Genomic DNA, 13,886 nt, shown 5'->3' with positions numbered 1-13,886 from the left:
TCCATAGCACCCATTGTAGCCTGTTAGAGATTCTTTTTATGAAATTGGAGCTTTGCAGGCATGGATTTCTTTGAAAATATTGGCCATGTTTGCCATGCTTGCTGGTGCATTGTTTTCTTTAGAACTATCAGTGATTTGATTCCCTGTTAAGCTCGCTGTATTTTGCTGAGTCTGATGAGAAGTTGGCTGTGATGTGGCTTGCCCTTTGTCAATCATTTCTTCATCTAACTTCTCAGTATTTCTGTACAGTAGGTCTTCCTCTTCTAAGGATGCTGGAGGGTTTAATGATTCCTTTTGAATCGGAGCAGCAGAGAACGTGAAACTAGGAGCAATCACAAGCTTTGAATTTAAGGGAGAACTCATGGCAGAAAGAGAACACGAAGAAGAAAACTCCAGAAGCTACAACATTTTTTCTCTCTCTCTAATATTTCGTTTTTATATATAGCTGCATACTTCTCCTCATTATAAGAGCTGCCATATATTTGGTCAGTTTCTTGGATCCATCCAATCAGACCCATTTGCAGAATCTATAATCAGTGAAAGAAAATTTAACGAAGGAATTAAACGGAATGAGATCATAGAGGACATGTGACGCATAGATCATGTGTCTCTTGCACTTATTTCTAACATTTTTTTTTTTTATCCTTTTTCATAGCATGAAGTTGACAATAATAATATCCTGGATTTTGGAAATCATAGTACAGAACAAACTAGATAGCAATGCATTGATGTTGCAGGAATAAACGGAAGCAGAAGGGGATGATATTTCAGTATAAGATTGATAATAAAGCCTAGTTCTAGTCAACGTATGCCATTTGACGCCAGAGCTCTGGATAATTAATTAAGATTCAACGAATGGCTATTTGACGCCGGAGCTCTAGTCATCTACGTCAGCTGGCAATGATCGCGACTGGAATTGTGTTTGGGATTTCGTTTTTATTTTTTTGAATAGAATAGAATGACTAAAAAAAAAAAAAGAGTTGAATGACTGAAAATTTCATACCATTGTTTGTAGAAGCTTTTAAAATAGAGTGGAATGGTCAGGGATAGTCTTCCGAACTAACCTTAACCACCATCAACCCATTTTTTTTATCCCTAAGTTGAGAATAGAATGATTGGATATAAATAACATCATTACAAAGTTATATATATAACTTAACTAAAATGAGAAGTGGGTACTTGAAGAAGAATTCGTAGTGTATGACTCATCGATTACTCAAGTGTTGGTAGATTGACAAACTATTCCTGTAGTTTTCCAATAGTGTAGGGATAGTGGAGAGAATGAAAAAAAAAAAATGTGTATTGATTATCGACTTATTATATTATATAAATTATATCAGTAATTGCATTAATAATTAAATTAATTAATTAATTTTTTATTATCTTTGATTCGATAAGTTAAGAGATATGAAATAACTAACTGTTATAAAATTATATACAGAGACTCATTTATGTAATCCATCTATCCACACATAATCAATTAATATAATTTGAGCTTATTAATTAATATAAATCTATAAATACCTATAAATATTATATAAATATTCCAATAATTTACTCTCACGCTTCCACCTTTTTTCGCTCTAAAAGTGTAAAAATATAATTATAATTAATTTAAATATATTAATTTTATAATAATTCTTAAATAATGGAATGTTCCACTTCATTCCACTTGGTCCCATTACACGCTACTTTATCGCATTAATGATTGTTTATTCCATTCTACACTCACACATGCGCTAGCAAATGCGGCCACTAGCGACAGTTTTGGTGATAGGGCGATTTTTTTAACAGGGTATTTTAGTAACTTTGCACTAAAACTTATTTACACTAAAAAATCTTGGGACTGTTGTGTAATTTGAACATTTTAAGACTTGATTGAGAATATAGTATATCGGCAGGCCTTAATTGTCACTTTCCCAACAAAATATCTATAATAACTCATAAATAAACTCTACGCTCTTTGAAGGTACAATCCTGTGCTCTTTCTAGTTTCTTCTTACAAAAAAAAAAAAAAAACATTGGACAAAGAAAAAGTATCATAGCCATAAATGTCTATTAGATAACCTTAAAAACTAAAATAGAAAGTATCCATATCATATTTAATACTTTACCGAATCTTGAACATAATTACATCCAACAAGAGAATATTTGTGAGTAATAAAAACATTGAAATAATGCATATAAGTGTAAAGTGCTATAAATAGGTATAAATCTATAAATACAGAACACATCGGATTGTATTAAGATACGTTTGTGCATATAATAATTTCTAAGCATCATGTTTCATGTGTTCCCGACAAAATAAATCTCCTGGAATGGATTTGGATTTGAAGTAGCAGTTTGAAGTAGAAGAATAGATATGTCTATCTCCATGGGAATGGGATGGCCATAGACATTATTGATGGCTCCTCAGTCCTCTATCGTCCTTATCCTCAGCTGAAGTACGCTTCAAGATATTTTAATACATAAAAATGTATAGTTATTTGCACTTTATCATGATAATAATAAAAAAATCAGCCTTTCAGAAGCACAGATCAGAACAATTCAATGGCATATTCATGTCTGATAAATACAATTCCGGCAAAAAAAAAAAAAAAAACTGATAATTTCAGGACAAAAAATACCTGACAATAGATGGTGGACATATCCAAATAGTATAACCTGACCTTCAATTAATTCATTAAATGATTAGATGGTGATAATGATGATGATGAACATAGATAGTGTACAACTCAAACTTTTGTCCACAACCTCAGCTTCCTGGGTAGTGTACATTGCTTCTAGCTTTCAATGACTTGACCGCAAAAGGGCATAAATAACCTTCACAATCTACTCTGCAATTATTAAATGAACAACAGACTTGTAAGAGAATGATGCCATTCAATTTATTTAAAGGGAAAATGAATCTGCAAGTTCGAGGCATATTGGAATTTTTTTTTTTTTTTTGGAACAATGACATTCAAAATACATTACAAAGACTTGTTACAATTTGATATATGGAAATGTGTTTTCTACAAAAGAAATGATAAATGTAGTAAAAAAAAAAAGAATTTTTGCATTTTCCATTTCCTACTCTTCTATTAATTAAAAAATACAATCCAACATTCCCAGCATTACAACTTTGGGTATTAGATGGTCATAAAAGAAGTGATCATAATCGGAAAAGTGCATTACAATTAACCGGAATTAAGTGATAATTCTCGAAAACATTGTTTATAATTAACTTGTAGATAAAATTATAATATTCAGAAGGTTGAGTAGGAACTGATGGAAGAGCAAATGGCAATATTTTTTTTTTTTTGGGTGTTTAGATATTTGTGAGGACGATCAAATTTAAGGTCTTTTTTTGGAATTAACTTGTGATTCTGATAGGGCCCGTTATTTTCCTATGACATGTCAGAGGAAGTCAAAGGAGAAGAACAACTCTAGTGGAAATACTTGAATTGGTCCAGAAGCTTATCATTCGGTCCATAGCTGTAAGGAACAGTAGTTTGTGATCTTTTGTAACGATTAGGATCTTTTGGGTAGTATGGACTGTGTGTCACCCAGGCTGAAGGTATTAGTAGTCTCTTGCTTAGGAAGGGAAGGCTAGGGAAGAATGAGAATGGAATTGTGAGGAGAGACTGGCCTCTCGAATGCCAGTGGGAGTGAGACTCTTATCTTGAAGCTTGTAATCTGTGTTACTGGTGTGTTTTTGCTATCTTTTAGAGGAAATAGGGTTTTGGGCCAGAATCAGAGTCTCCTTGTAAATCTGATTCGGTTTATTCATATCCTTAATATCAAAACCTAAGTATTTTCCTCCCATATTTATTGCTGTTGCTGTCTTATTTATTGTTCTTTGCTGTCATTCTGGCTTGGGACACATTAGATTTCCTCACTGTAACTTTTCCTTCTTTTGAACCAAGGAGGAGGGGTTTGAAAGATTTAATTACTTAGCTAACAAAAGAAATAAGAATGAATATAACGGGAAGCTGATGCGCTGTCAAATTAACATATTAGAATGTCATCAATTAAATAAAAGGAGAATGACAATAAAGTCCAAAAATAAAGAATTTATGACAGTTAGGTTCCCAACAAAATTTTCTGAAAAACAAGTTGCAAATATTAATTTAAATAGTTACAAACAAGAATCTCAATTGCAAATTACATATAGAATTTAAATGTCTTATTTGCAATTAAAACTCCTGAATTTGCAACTGTCTAAATAAATATTCACAATTGATTTTACCAAAATAAATAAATAAATAAATAAAAATTGCAGGGACCTAATCTAACTGTTATGAATTCATTGTTTTGAGACTTCAATGTCATTCTCCCTAAATAAAAAGAGAGTGATTTTAAGAAAGTGAATTGTACCTGGCAATTCAACCATTGGTATTATTTGCTTAGTTCAGAAAAGCGATGTATGGCACATGTGCAACTTTGCCATAATCCTCTCCACCACTTCCTATCCTGCTCTTGAAAGATTTAGGCATCCATCTGATCTCAATCTCACGAAGACCAGCAACAAACTTCAATCCATCAGGAACTGTTTTCAACTTGTTGCAATCATATATGGCTAATCGAAAAAGATTAGGAAAGGCATGATTCTCTATTGTCCACTCCTCTAAATTGGGCAGGCCACGAAGTAAAAGAAATTTCAGCTGTGGAAACCCATTCTGTGAGCATACCATTTTCTTTCCAATGAACACTTCCCATCCACTTAAGAATTTCAAGTTAGGCAGTTTCTGCAATGTTACCATTGGGTCATCCACTAATCTGGAACCCCACAATGTTAACTTGGCAAGTTGTGAAGGGAACAAACCAATTTCCGGAAGCCTTTCTATCCGCCCTTCAATGTATAGTTTGTGGAGAGAAGGACAGCCTAAAAACAGTTTCTCAAGATCCACTTCTTTCTCAGGGAAAGAAAACTTATCTGTCCTCAAGGACAAAGATTGAAGGTAGTTCAACTTCTTGCTCGGAGGACTGAAAATTTCACAAAAATCTTTGAAGCATCTTGGATCATTTAATACCAATTTTCTGAGCTTGCTCAGTTTCAGTAAATCCTTTACATCACATTTATTGGCTGGGAAATTCACTAGAGTCTGCAAGTTGACTAGATCTTCCAATTGAAGGATGTCAACTATATTTCCACACCAATTGGGAAGATATAGATGTCTCAACCGTTTCAACTTCCATATGATGTTTGGAATTTGAACAGTTGAATCCCAGGTTACCTTAGTGATAGTCTGCAAATTTAGAGTCTGCAAATGCTCCAAATTGCCAAGGGAAGATGGCAATATTTGTAGATAAGTTCTCTTTACACTCAGAAACTTCAACCACAACAGATTCCCCACTTCTTTTGGCAAGTAACCTCCCTCTTTTCCTTTGATTCCTTCAAGGTCTAAAACTCTTAGCAATTTGTAATTCTCAAAAACATTTCTGAGCAACTGCTGGTCACCCAATCTACATCTCTTTTCGTGAAAATACAGCAGAGATCGAAGGCTTTTATTTGCTTTCTGATCACTTGGAATCAAACGATTTACTTGCTGATCCAAGAAGACAGCAAGTCGGCGAACGACACCAGATGGTTTTGCATTTGATTTACTAGCTGAAGAAGAATCACCAGTCTCATTTTGTTGCAAACCACCAATAATATGGAGAAAACCCTCTTCCCTTGCTTTTGACAAACACAAATCACGCATTAAATCATGGAGTCTGCAGGTTTTGATCCTTCCACTTGATCCCATCTGACCAACTTCAACCATGCACCTGCTTATCAAGTTATTTAGATATTTTTCTGCAACAGATTCCATTATCTCCTCTCTTTCAGTCTCATAATGAGATGAAACTACACCTTCAGCAACCCATAACTGAATTAACTTTTTTGTTGGTATCTCAGAGTCTTCAGGGAACTGGCTTAAATAGAGGAAACAAGGTTTTAGCTGATAAGGCAAGTCGTCATAACTTAGAGCCAACACCTCAGCTAACCTTGACTGTCTTGACTGGCTTTCAAGTACCTCTCCCTTTAATAGGTAAGAAGTTAAAAATCTATTTACCATTTCCCAGTCCCTCGATGTTTCTTTTGAGGCCAAAAGACCTCCAAGTACAATGATGGCCAACGGTAGACCAGCACATTTTGCAGCCATTTCTCTGCCTAATCTTTCCAATTCATTATCAATTCTGAACTCTGCAAATATAAGACAAAGGTACTCAAAATGACTTAATGCCAGCAGTAGTATAGGACATACAGAAATTCTCCCTTGCAAGCAAATGCATATAATAATATTACAGAAAAGTGAGCTTTCATATCATTTCATCATCTTTTACATATTCAGAGACTTGCATTAAACTGATATAAGATTGAATAATCATAACAACCACCAGCCGTTCATCATTCAAATATACTTTAGTAGAAGATGGTCGTAAGTCAATCATTAAAACATGACAGATGCAATTTCAGATGCAGACAACTTTTCTACAATCTTGTTCTGTATCCTATAAGCCAGTTAGCCTCCAATGAACCAAACAAAGAAAAAAAGCAAGGATCTGACATCATATTATGGATCTTATGAATCTTACAGATATCACCATATGAGAGAACAGTATTTCATAAATGACTTGTCCACCTGTAGATTAAGCACATCTTATCCGTATATGTTGCTAAGAGAACTTATAGGGATGTTTCTAGGAGCCTTTTTGTTAATGGCATACAAAGTTGTTTAATTTTTCCTCTAAGCCCTTTAGTTCAACCACTATTTTAATCCATAAACAGTAGAATGTTTTAGACACTTTATCACCTGAAGAGAGTTGATGTTATAAGTAGAAATTTAGTGCTATCAATATTGATAGTCAACTAAAACTTTTGATGAAACATTTAATGTCGATTCTGCAGTGTAGACAGCTACAGAATCATGAGGAAGAAGAGGAAGAATGGTAGGAGGCGATTTTTGGGTGCTAGTTGTAACGTCCTGAAAGGTAGACCTAAATGCTTAGAGGCATAAGAAAGAATTTTGATTAATAGGTTATTTTTCTAATTGAATAGGAGCAAAGAAAGATTTGGGAAGAACACATGATATGTAAAAGAGAAAAGACAGAAATTCCAACAATTAAGGAATCTTCAAGAAATGTCTTGTGTCCAATTATTAAATATAATTTATCGAATTATAAATTACGGTAAGTGGGGACATATCAAATACTCCATTAAAGTATAGAGATGCCTGAAAATTTAGGAAAAGTGAGGAAAAGAAAGTCAAAGGAAGCAGGCACTAAACTGTAAAAATTTAGTTTTAACCAAGTGACATCCTATATTTCGGGTGGATTGAGAGAACCCTAATCATAATAAATTGGTCCCATTTGTATTCTCATGGCATCAAAATAATATTTTAGGAAGATAAATGGAAAATTCAATATGGTTAATATTTATTGGGTTATTTCATGGTTATTGGAATTTACCATGCATTTATATGAGGAAAAATAATTAACCCAAGATGAAATAAGATTAAAGAGACCTATTTTTCTTTTTTACTTATAATTCAAAGGAGAAATTAAAGGCATTAAAATAAGAATTAGTGCGAAATTAGGCGCCAAATTATGAATTAAGCTAGTGGTTAGAATGTGTGTGAATAAGTATCTTGCAGTCACGCACATGAATTAGTAAAGCAATGTATTATATGTGGTAGCCAACCAGATTTAGAATGGCTCAGGGAATGTTATGTGGTGTTTAATCAAGGAAAAAGGAGAGAGAAAATACAAATGAAAGGAAAAGAATACATAATAAGAACCGAAATCTAAGGAAAGAGGAAGAGGCAAGCACCTCAATTCTCTTTCCCACTAACTTAACATCTCGGCTATGCAACTTGATTTAGCAAAAATGGATTACGTGTCACAATTTGGGAATTGGAGAAGAGAAGCAATATATTATGTGGCACTAAAACAAATCAAGGCTTGAAATTTTAATAGGTGTCAACATTTTAGACTATGCTTGAATTGATAATGGGTTAGGTGGCTAATTGACATCTCTTCCACCGATCTACTTTGCTCTTATAAATACGTATAGAACTAATTACGTCCTTCAGTTATTCGTTGGCTTGTCTGAAACATAGAGGAGGTGGGGATACAAAGAAGAGTAAAGAAAGAACACCAAAAGCTTGAGGGAGCAAGTAAACTTCAATCATGTGACACCATTCACAAAATCTTCTCTTCTCATCAAGTGAAAGTTAGCTTTGGTTATAAAATTGAGAGGTTACAGCTGAACACTCCAAGGTAGGAGGTAAGTGGTGATTGGTGAATGCAAGAAGTCAAATCAACTCAAGGATAAAGGATTGTTTGGACAAGAAGACACAAAAATCCTGCACAGGACAAAGTCATTTGATGAACATTACACTAGCAAAAGCTTTAAAAAAAAAGAGGAATAAGAAATAAGGCAGCAACTATGCCCATTTCTAGTTCATAATCTAATTCGTATGATTGACACAGTTTGAAATTATCTTACTGTATGATGTTTGAATAAGCTATGTATGTGTTGTAATTGTAGTACCAGTACCATGATTATTTGAATGCTCTTACAAAGTACATGCTAGTAAGAATAATTTGCATTATGCCTATAAAATCCGCACCATATTTGCTTTTGAACATGAATGTCTATGAAAATGGATTATGTGGCTGTGAATTTTGCATATGTTGCTATTGGGATTGCTTAAATCTCACTCCCCCATCAATAATCAACTCACAGATCCAAGTGCAAGTCATGGAGGAAGAAAAGAAGTGGAGAAATGAGATAGGGAATGAATAGCTTTATGCTTCTTTAGTTGTATGAAGTTGTGTAAATTGTATAAAAGCATGTATGAGGAGTAAGTATGATATTATATTCTGTATCTATGGCCGCTAGAGTAGTTACAGATGTATGGGAAATGTTGTCTGCATATTTTGAGCTAGTCATGTATGAACATATAAGATCAAGTTAATCATACTGGAACATGAATCTATTCAGAAGTATAGGTCCCATTTGGTTACTAGAAAAGAATAGAAAAGAATGGAGTGGAATGGATTGAAAAAATCAAGACAAAAATGAACTAAATCACCCTTCCCCTTATGATAAGTATGATAAAACTCACTAATATATATTACAAATGTGGGAATCCTCACACCCTCCAAAAATTTCATGAATCATGATGCCCAATTCCATGAACTAAATTACCCTCCCTCTTATGAATGTGCTCACCTATCCCCTTTGATCATCTTATTTTTACCTTTATTTTTTCAATCCATTCTATTCCATTTTTTAGTAAGCAAATGGGACCATAGTGTTAAAGATTAGTATTAATTGGAAACCGAAAGACATGTTTCATATTTATTCATGTTAAAGGACTTCTAAATCTTTCCAATACAGCCAATATCACACTAAATGGACTATAACTCTAGATATGAATTTTACAAGATAAGGAAGGGATATGTAAGCAGTAAAAAAGAAACTTCAGTACAATGTTACATTTGTTGATTAAACTGTGTCAGTTGGACCAATATACATCCTGTTTCATATTTTTCTGACATAGGAGTCTCCTAAGCTTTTAAACGAGCCAGAAATAACGTCATTTGGAGTCCTATAACATGAGAGATGAATTTTGTAAGTTTGGACACACAAATATGACTTTTATAGATTTGGCATTCAAGCAGTTTTGAAGGTTAATTAAAGTGTAACGTTTGAGATTAAGAGTTTGAAGTTAAAAAATTTTCATATAAAGGACATCCCAAGCTTCAAATGGAGACAAAGATCACTTTTAAAGGATTTTCATAGTTATGAATTTCCAAATTAAAGGCTAGGATTTTAAAGGAGCACCTTTGACAACACTGCGTTAAACAATTTTCAAGTGAGGGTTCAAGCTCTGCCAAGTGGAAGCAGGCTGTGGCATGGGACTAACCGTTTGTAAAGCCTTAGCTGTATGTTCATGTATGTTTATTGTGTAACATTGCTAGTTTGGGCCCCACTGCATCTTTATTTTATTGTGGACTGTTGTATAGCATTTTCTGTTGAGAGTGCTGGTAGTAGATGCCAGACGGCATAGGTTGTTGCATGTGATTGTTTGATTGAGAACTATTTGATGACTGAATTATTATTTTGATGACATGGGCTTGAAGTATTTGTGTTGAAATTTGAGATATTGGTTACCTCAGAGTTCAAAGTTTATTTGAAAATATTTTGTGTTTATCATATTTTAATGTATTTATCATGGTAGCCTCTTTGCTGTCATGGTAGGGAGTTTTTCATATTGATTAAAGTTATATATTCATCTTTGTTGAACCATGGCGGTTTTGTTTATGGGTTCAATCTTTTCTAGCATGTTTAAGTATTTATTAAATAGGTTTAAAGTTTTTGCACCATGAATCCATGATAATTGTTCTGATTGGTTTATCTTTTTATTACCATAGTCATTTTCGGTTTAAAACAGTTAAAAAATTTAGGTGTTACATATACTGCTAATAGAGCTTACAAGGATGTTTCTAGAAGCTTTGGTGCCAATGACATATGAGTTGTTCAATTTTTCCTCTAAGTCATTTAACCCAACCAATATATTAATGCATGAACAGTATAATTTTCGACACTGCGTCACCTAAAAGAAGTCAATTGTTTCTGGTAAAAACCTGGTGTTACCAAAGTTGATAGCTGACCAAAATGTTCAATGTTATAGAGCTTCAATAGAATCTATTTCAGTGGGATTTACTAATATTTACATATAAAATGGTCAACTTAACATGGAATTACACAATTGCATTTCCTGAATGCATTTTAGTAGTGTTAATGTGACCAATTAAAATGGAATAAAATTCAACAAAGTATGTTTTGCAACATTTTATAAGTCTAAATGATGAAATACTTAAAATAAATTGGACTAGCATAAGAAGGAGAAATAAGCTTGCTTATTAATTAATAAACTACCTGCATCATCTCTTCTGGGAAAAGCTTTCCTCTTAAACAATGCCCAGCTTTCTTCTTCTTTTAAACACCCCAATTCATGAAGCTTGCCATCAGGATCCACATGTGCTGCTATGTCTTTTCTTCGAGATGTGAATACAATCTTACTGCAGGTATTTTCCCATGGGAAGGCCGGGCATAGAAGGTCCCATGCATCATTTCTCCAAATATCATCCAGGATTATCAAACATTGCTTCTCCTGCTGAACTTTATACAACTTTTTTGCTAATTCATCATCTCTCATGCTCAATATTTCATCCCTCTCCTCTTTGGATGGGGAAGTCAATTTAAGTAAAATTCCCTCCCAAACATCTCTCTTCTTACATTGTTGAGATATGTAAGACCAGGCAAAACCCTCAAAGTGGCGCCTAATGTCATCATGATGGTAAACTTTCCTTGCAAGGGTCGTTTTGCCAAGACCACCCATCCCACATATATACACAACTCGAGGATGCCTATCATTGCTCACCAACCATCCCACTACTTGGTTTATGTCCTCATCTAACCCAACAATATACTCTTCAACAATATGAGAATATGAGAATCTCAGTTGCCTTTGAGCTTCATTAGCAAAATCTGATTCTTTGTCTCCTGTTGCATTCAAACCATAAGTTTGCAAGCTCCTTGTGAGGTCAGATATCTGAGATTTGATGGATGCAATTTCAGTTCCAACATGGTGAAGATGTTTCATTCTGTCCAGAGGCTTATAGAGGACATAATTTTCAACCACATCCTCAGCTTTATAGGCTATATTTTTTATCTCTGATACCCAGTTCCGTAAACTCTCATTTTCATGTTGTCTTTTCTCAGCATCTCTGAGGAAACATTGCATCCGCCTCAGTTCCACTTGCAGCTGTTTGACATTATCGCCAACCCCTTGTAACAATTTGACCTCTCCAATCAGCAGATCACCTAGCCTCTCTACTGCAAAGGACACAACTGACTCAACCATTCCAGTTCGTATGTTTCCTTCTGAAATCAATAGCAAGAGCAAACATGAAGAAAAACTTCATTTCAGCAAAATATTACATCTAAGTTGATAATTCTGCTTATAATACAAATTTATTCAATACATGAAGTTCACTTACACTCATATTGGTTTTAATTTAATTCTACAACTTTATCAGTTTTAAGCTGAAAAAATGGTAGTAGGATAGTTGTTCTGTACTCTCTACATGGCAAATTGATGCTCTTCTTGTGCTGGAACCTTCATGATAGTGATGGTCAATAAGCTCTAAACAACAAAGACTAGACTTTGACAGGTAGCAGTCATACAAATTGGAACAGCTTTTGAATCATTATAACAATAGAATCATTGTAACCTTAACTGGATTCATGATAAAATATTGAAATCCTTAGCATACTACTACACACAGACTCGTCGCAAGAAGTGATACATAAGATCCCTTCAGTTATAATGCACCAATTTTGGCAATCGAAAAAAAGGATTTCTTCACATCTTTCCAAGCAGGCTACAATTAAATTAAAGGGGAGACTGAATTAAATTTGGGAATTGGAATCTCAAACACAAGGATTTAACATCGTGCACCTATAATAGACACGAAAACAATAAAGTTAAAGAGACAAATGGAAATTTGAGACTAGCTCCTTTCACAATTACAATCCCATGCTAATTCATTTCCCAAGTAAATCCCTAAACTCTCAGATTTACGAGGAGCACAGCACACTGATGGGTATTGAGTTGCATACTCAAGAATATAGTGCATGAACTTGCACACCTGATCTCTGTTCCAAGTAAAACCCAGAAGAAAGACAGAGGAGACCCATCAAACCTGAGTTCTAACTCGGATGAACTTACCACAAAGTACCATATCACCACTAGTAAGAAATTCACTGTGGATACTCTATATCATGACTAGATCAGCTAAGACTTGCGGATAAGATCTAATTAATCACTCTTCTATAAATATATATACAATCTAAAAAAGATTTCAAGGGTGAATGATCCTTAATTCTCAAAGAAGTTGAGTTAATAGCATTGGTCAAAGCAAAAATCATGGAAGACTATTTAGGGGAAGTAACACCACACCTTTTTTATCGACCTGAAGGAATGCACCACCTTGAAGACTTGGATTTTCCTCGGCGAATGGCGAAGTGAAAGCAGCAACGACTTCCAGCAAGGTCGTTGTTCTTGTTAAGCTGAAAATGCAACTGTTGGTAAAAAAAAAAAACAAAAAGAAAAAGAAAAAAAGAGCTGAAAATGCAACTTTTTGTTTTGTTTTTGTTTTTTGACCAGCACAATTGAAACTTCCATGAAGGAGCAAGGAGCAATGACCCTTTCGCCGAAGTAATCAAACATCCTTAAACTTCTACAGGAACATTTACTATCTTTTTTTTTAAAATAATAATAATAATAATAATTTTTACCAAACAAAATATTACAGGATAAAAGAGCAAGTTATCCCCTAAAGTATAAGTACATGTTGGCGGGATTTTAAACTCATTTTCAATGTTTTTGGAATAATGGTATGTTTGGCTTTTAAAACTTGTACCATTAACAAAAGTTAATTTTAATCATTTATTAATCAAAAAATAACATAAAAATCCTTGAAAATTACAAAAAAGAAGAAAAAAATTATAATAAAAGATCCAAAAATGTTAAAAAAAAAACCCAAAGAAATTTTATCAGCCCTCCTTTTTTAATAAGTTTTGAGGTCTTTTTTCTGTCTTTTTTGAACAACTAAAAATTAAAGTTATTTTTTTATTAACAATAAAAACTAAATTGTATTGTTTTTAAAAGTTGAAAAGGAATATTATATAAAAAATTAGTTTAGGATTTCAAACATTCTTAGATCAATAATTTAGGGGTCAATTTTTTTTACCTAACATTATATTAATCCTCCTTTATTTGTTTCAGTTATGAATTTAGTTTCTTAAATTTAATTTTTTTATTAATTTAATTCATTAAATT

At 33.5% G+C, this 13,886-nt stretch overlaps 1 protein-coding gene across 10 annotated transcripts; it reads right to left on the bottom strand.

The window, feature by feature from the left end:
- Positions 1-2,208: 2,208 nt before the first annotated feature.
- Positions 2,209-13,203, bottom strand: LOC129322225 (putative disease resistance protein At1g50180). 10 transcript variants are annotated; one of them, XR_008596234.1, is made up of 6 exons: positions 13,005-13,203; positions 10,919-11,926; positions 4,360-6,172; positions 2,755-2,837; positions 2,628-2,669; positions 2,209-2,449 (listed from the first exon to the last, which is right to left on the bottom strand). XR_008596234.1 is itself a non-coding variant. In XM_054968394.1 (4 exons), exons 2-3 carry the CDS (start codon positions 11,904-11,906, stop codon positions 4,389-4,391), a joined length of 2,772 nt encoding a protein of 923 aa, XP_054824369.1. In that variant the 5' UTR covers positions 11,907-11,926; positions 13,005-13,202; the 3' UTR covers positions 2,209-2,837; positions 4,360-4,388. The 10 variants fall into 10 exon arrangements, 1 of the variants encoding a protein (XP_054824369.1); XR_008596236.1 differs by having other exon boundaries at positions 2,209-2,439; XR_008596233.1 differs by having other exon boundaries at positions 2,628-2,664.
- Positions 13,204-13,886: the final 683 nt, after the last annotated feature.

This window comes from Prosopis cineraria, unplaced genomic scaffold (assembly GCF_029017545.1).
Source record: "Prosopis cineraria cultivar Desert tree isolate PC_DT_omini unplaced genomic scaffold, ASM2901754v1 PC1, whole genome shotgun sequence".
Lineage (NCBI taxonomy): Eukaryota > Viridiplantae > Streptophyta > Magnoliopsida > Fabales > Fabaceae > Prosopis > Prosopis cineraria.
This window is presented reverse-complemented; position numbering and strand designations above follow the sequence as displayed.

What these genes read in the sequence shown, in the direction of transcription:
- LOC129322225 (XM_054968394.1), bottom strand. Translation starts at nt 11,906, where the DNA reads ATGGTTGAGTCAGTTGTGTCCTTTGCAGTAGAGAGGCTAGGTGATCTG. An exon ending in TCCCAGAAGAGATGATGCAG is followed by an intron (nt 6,173 to 10,918) that starts GTAGTTTATTAA and finishes TTATATTTGCAG; the next exon opens with AGTTCAGAATTGATAATGAA.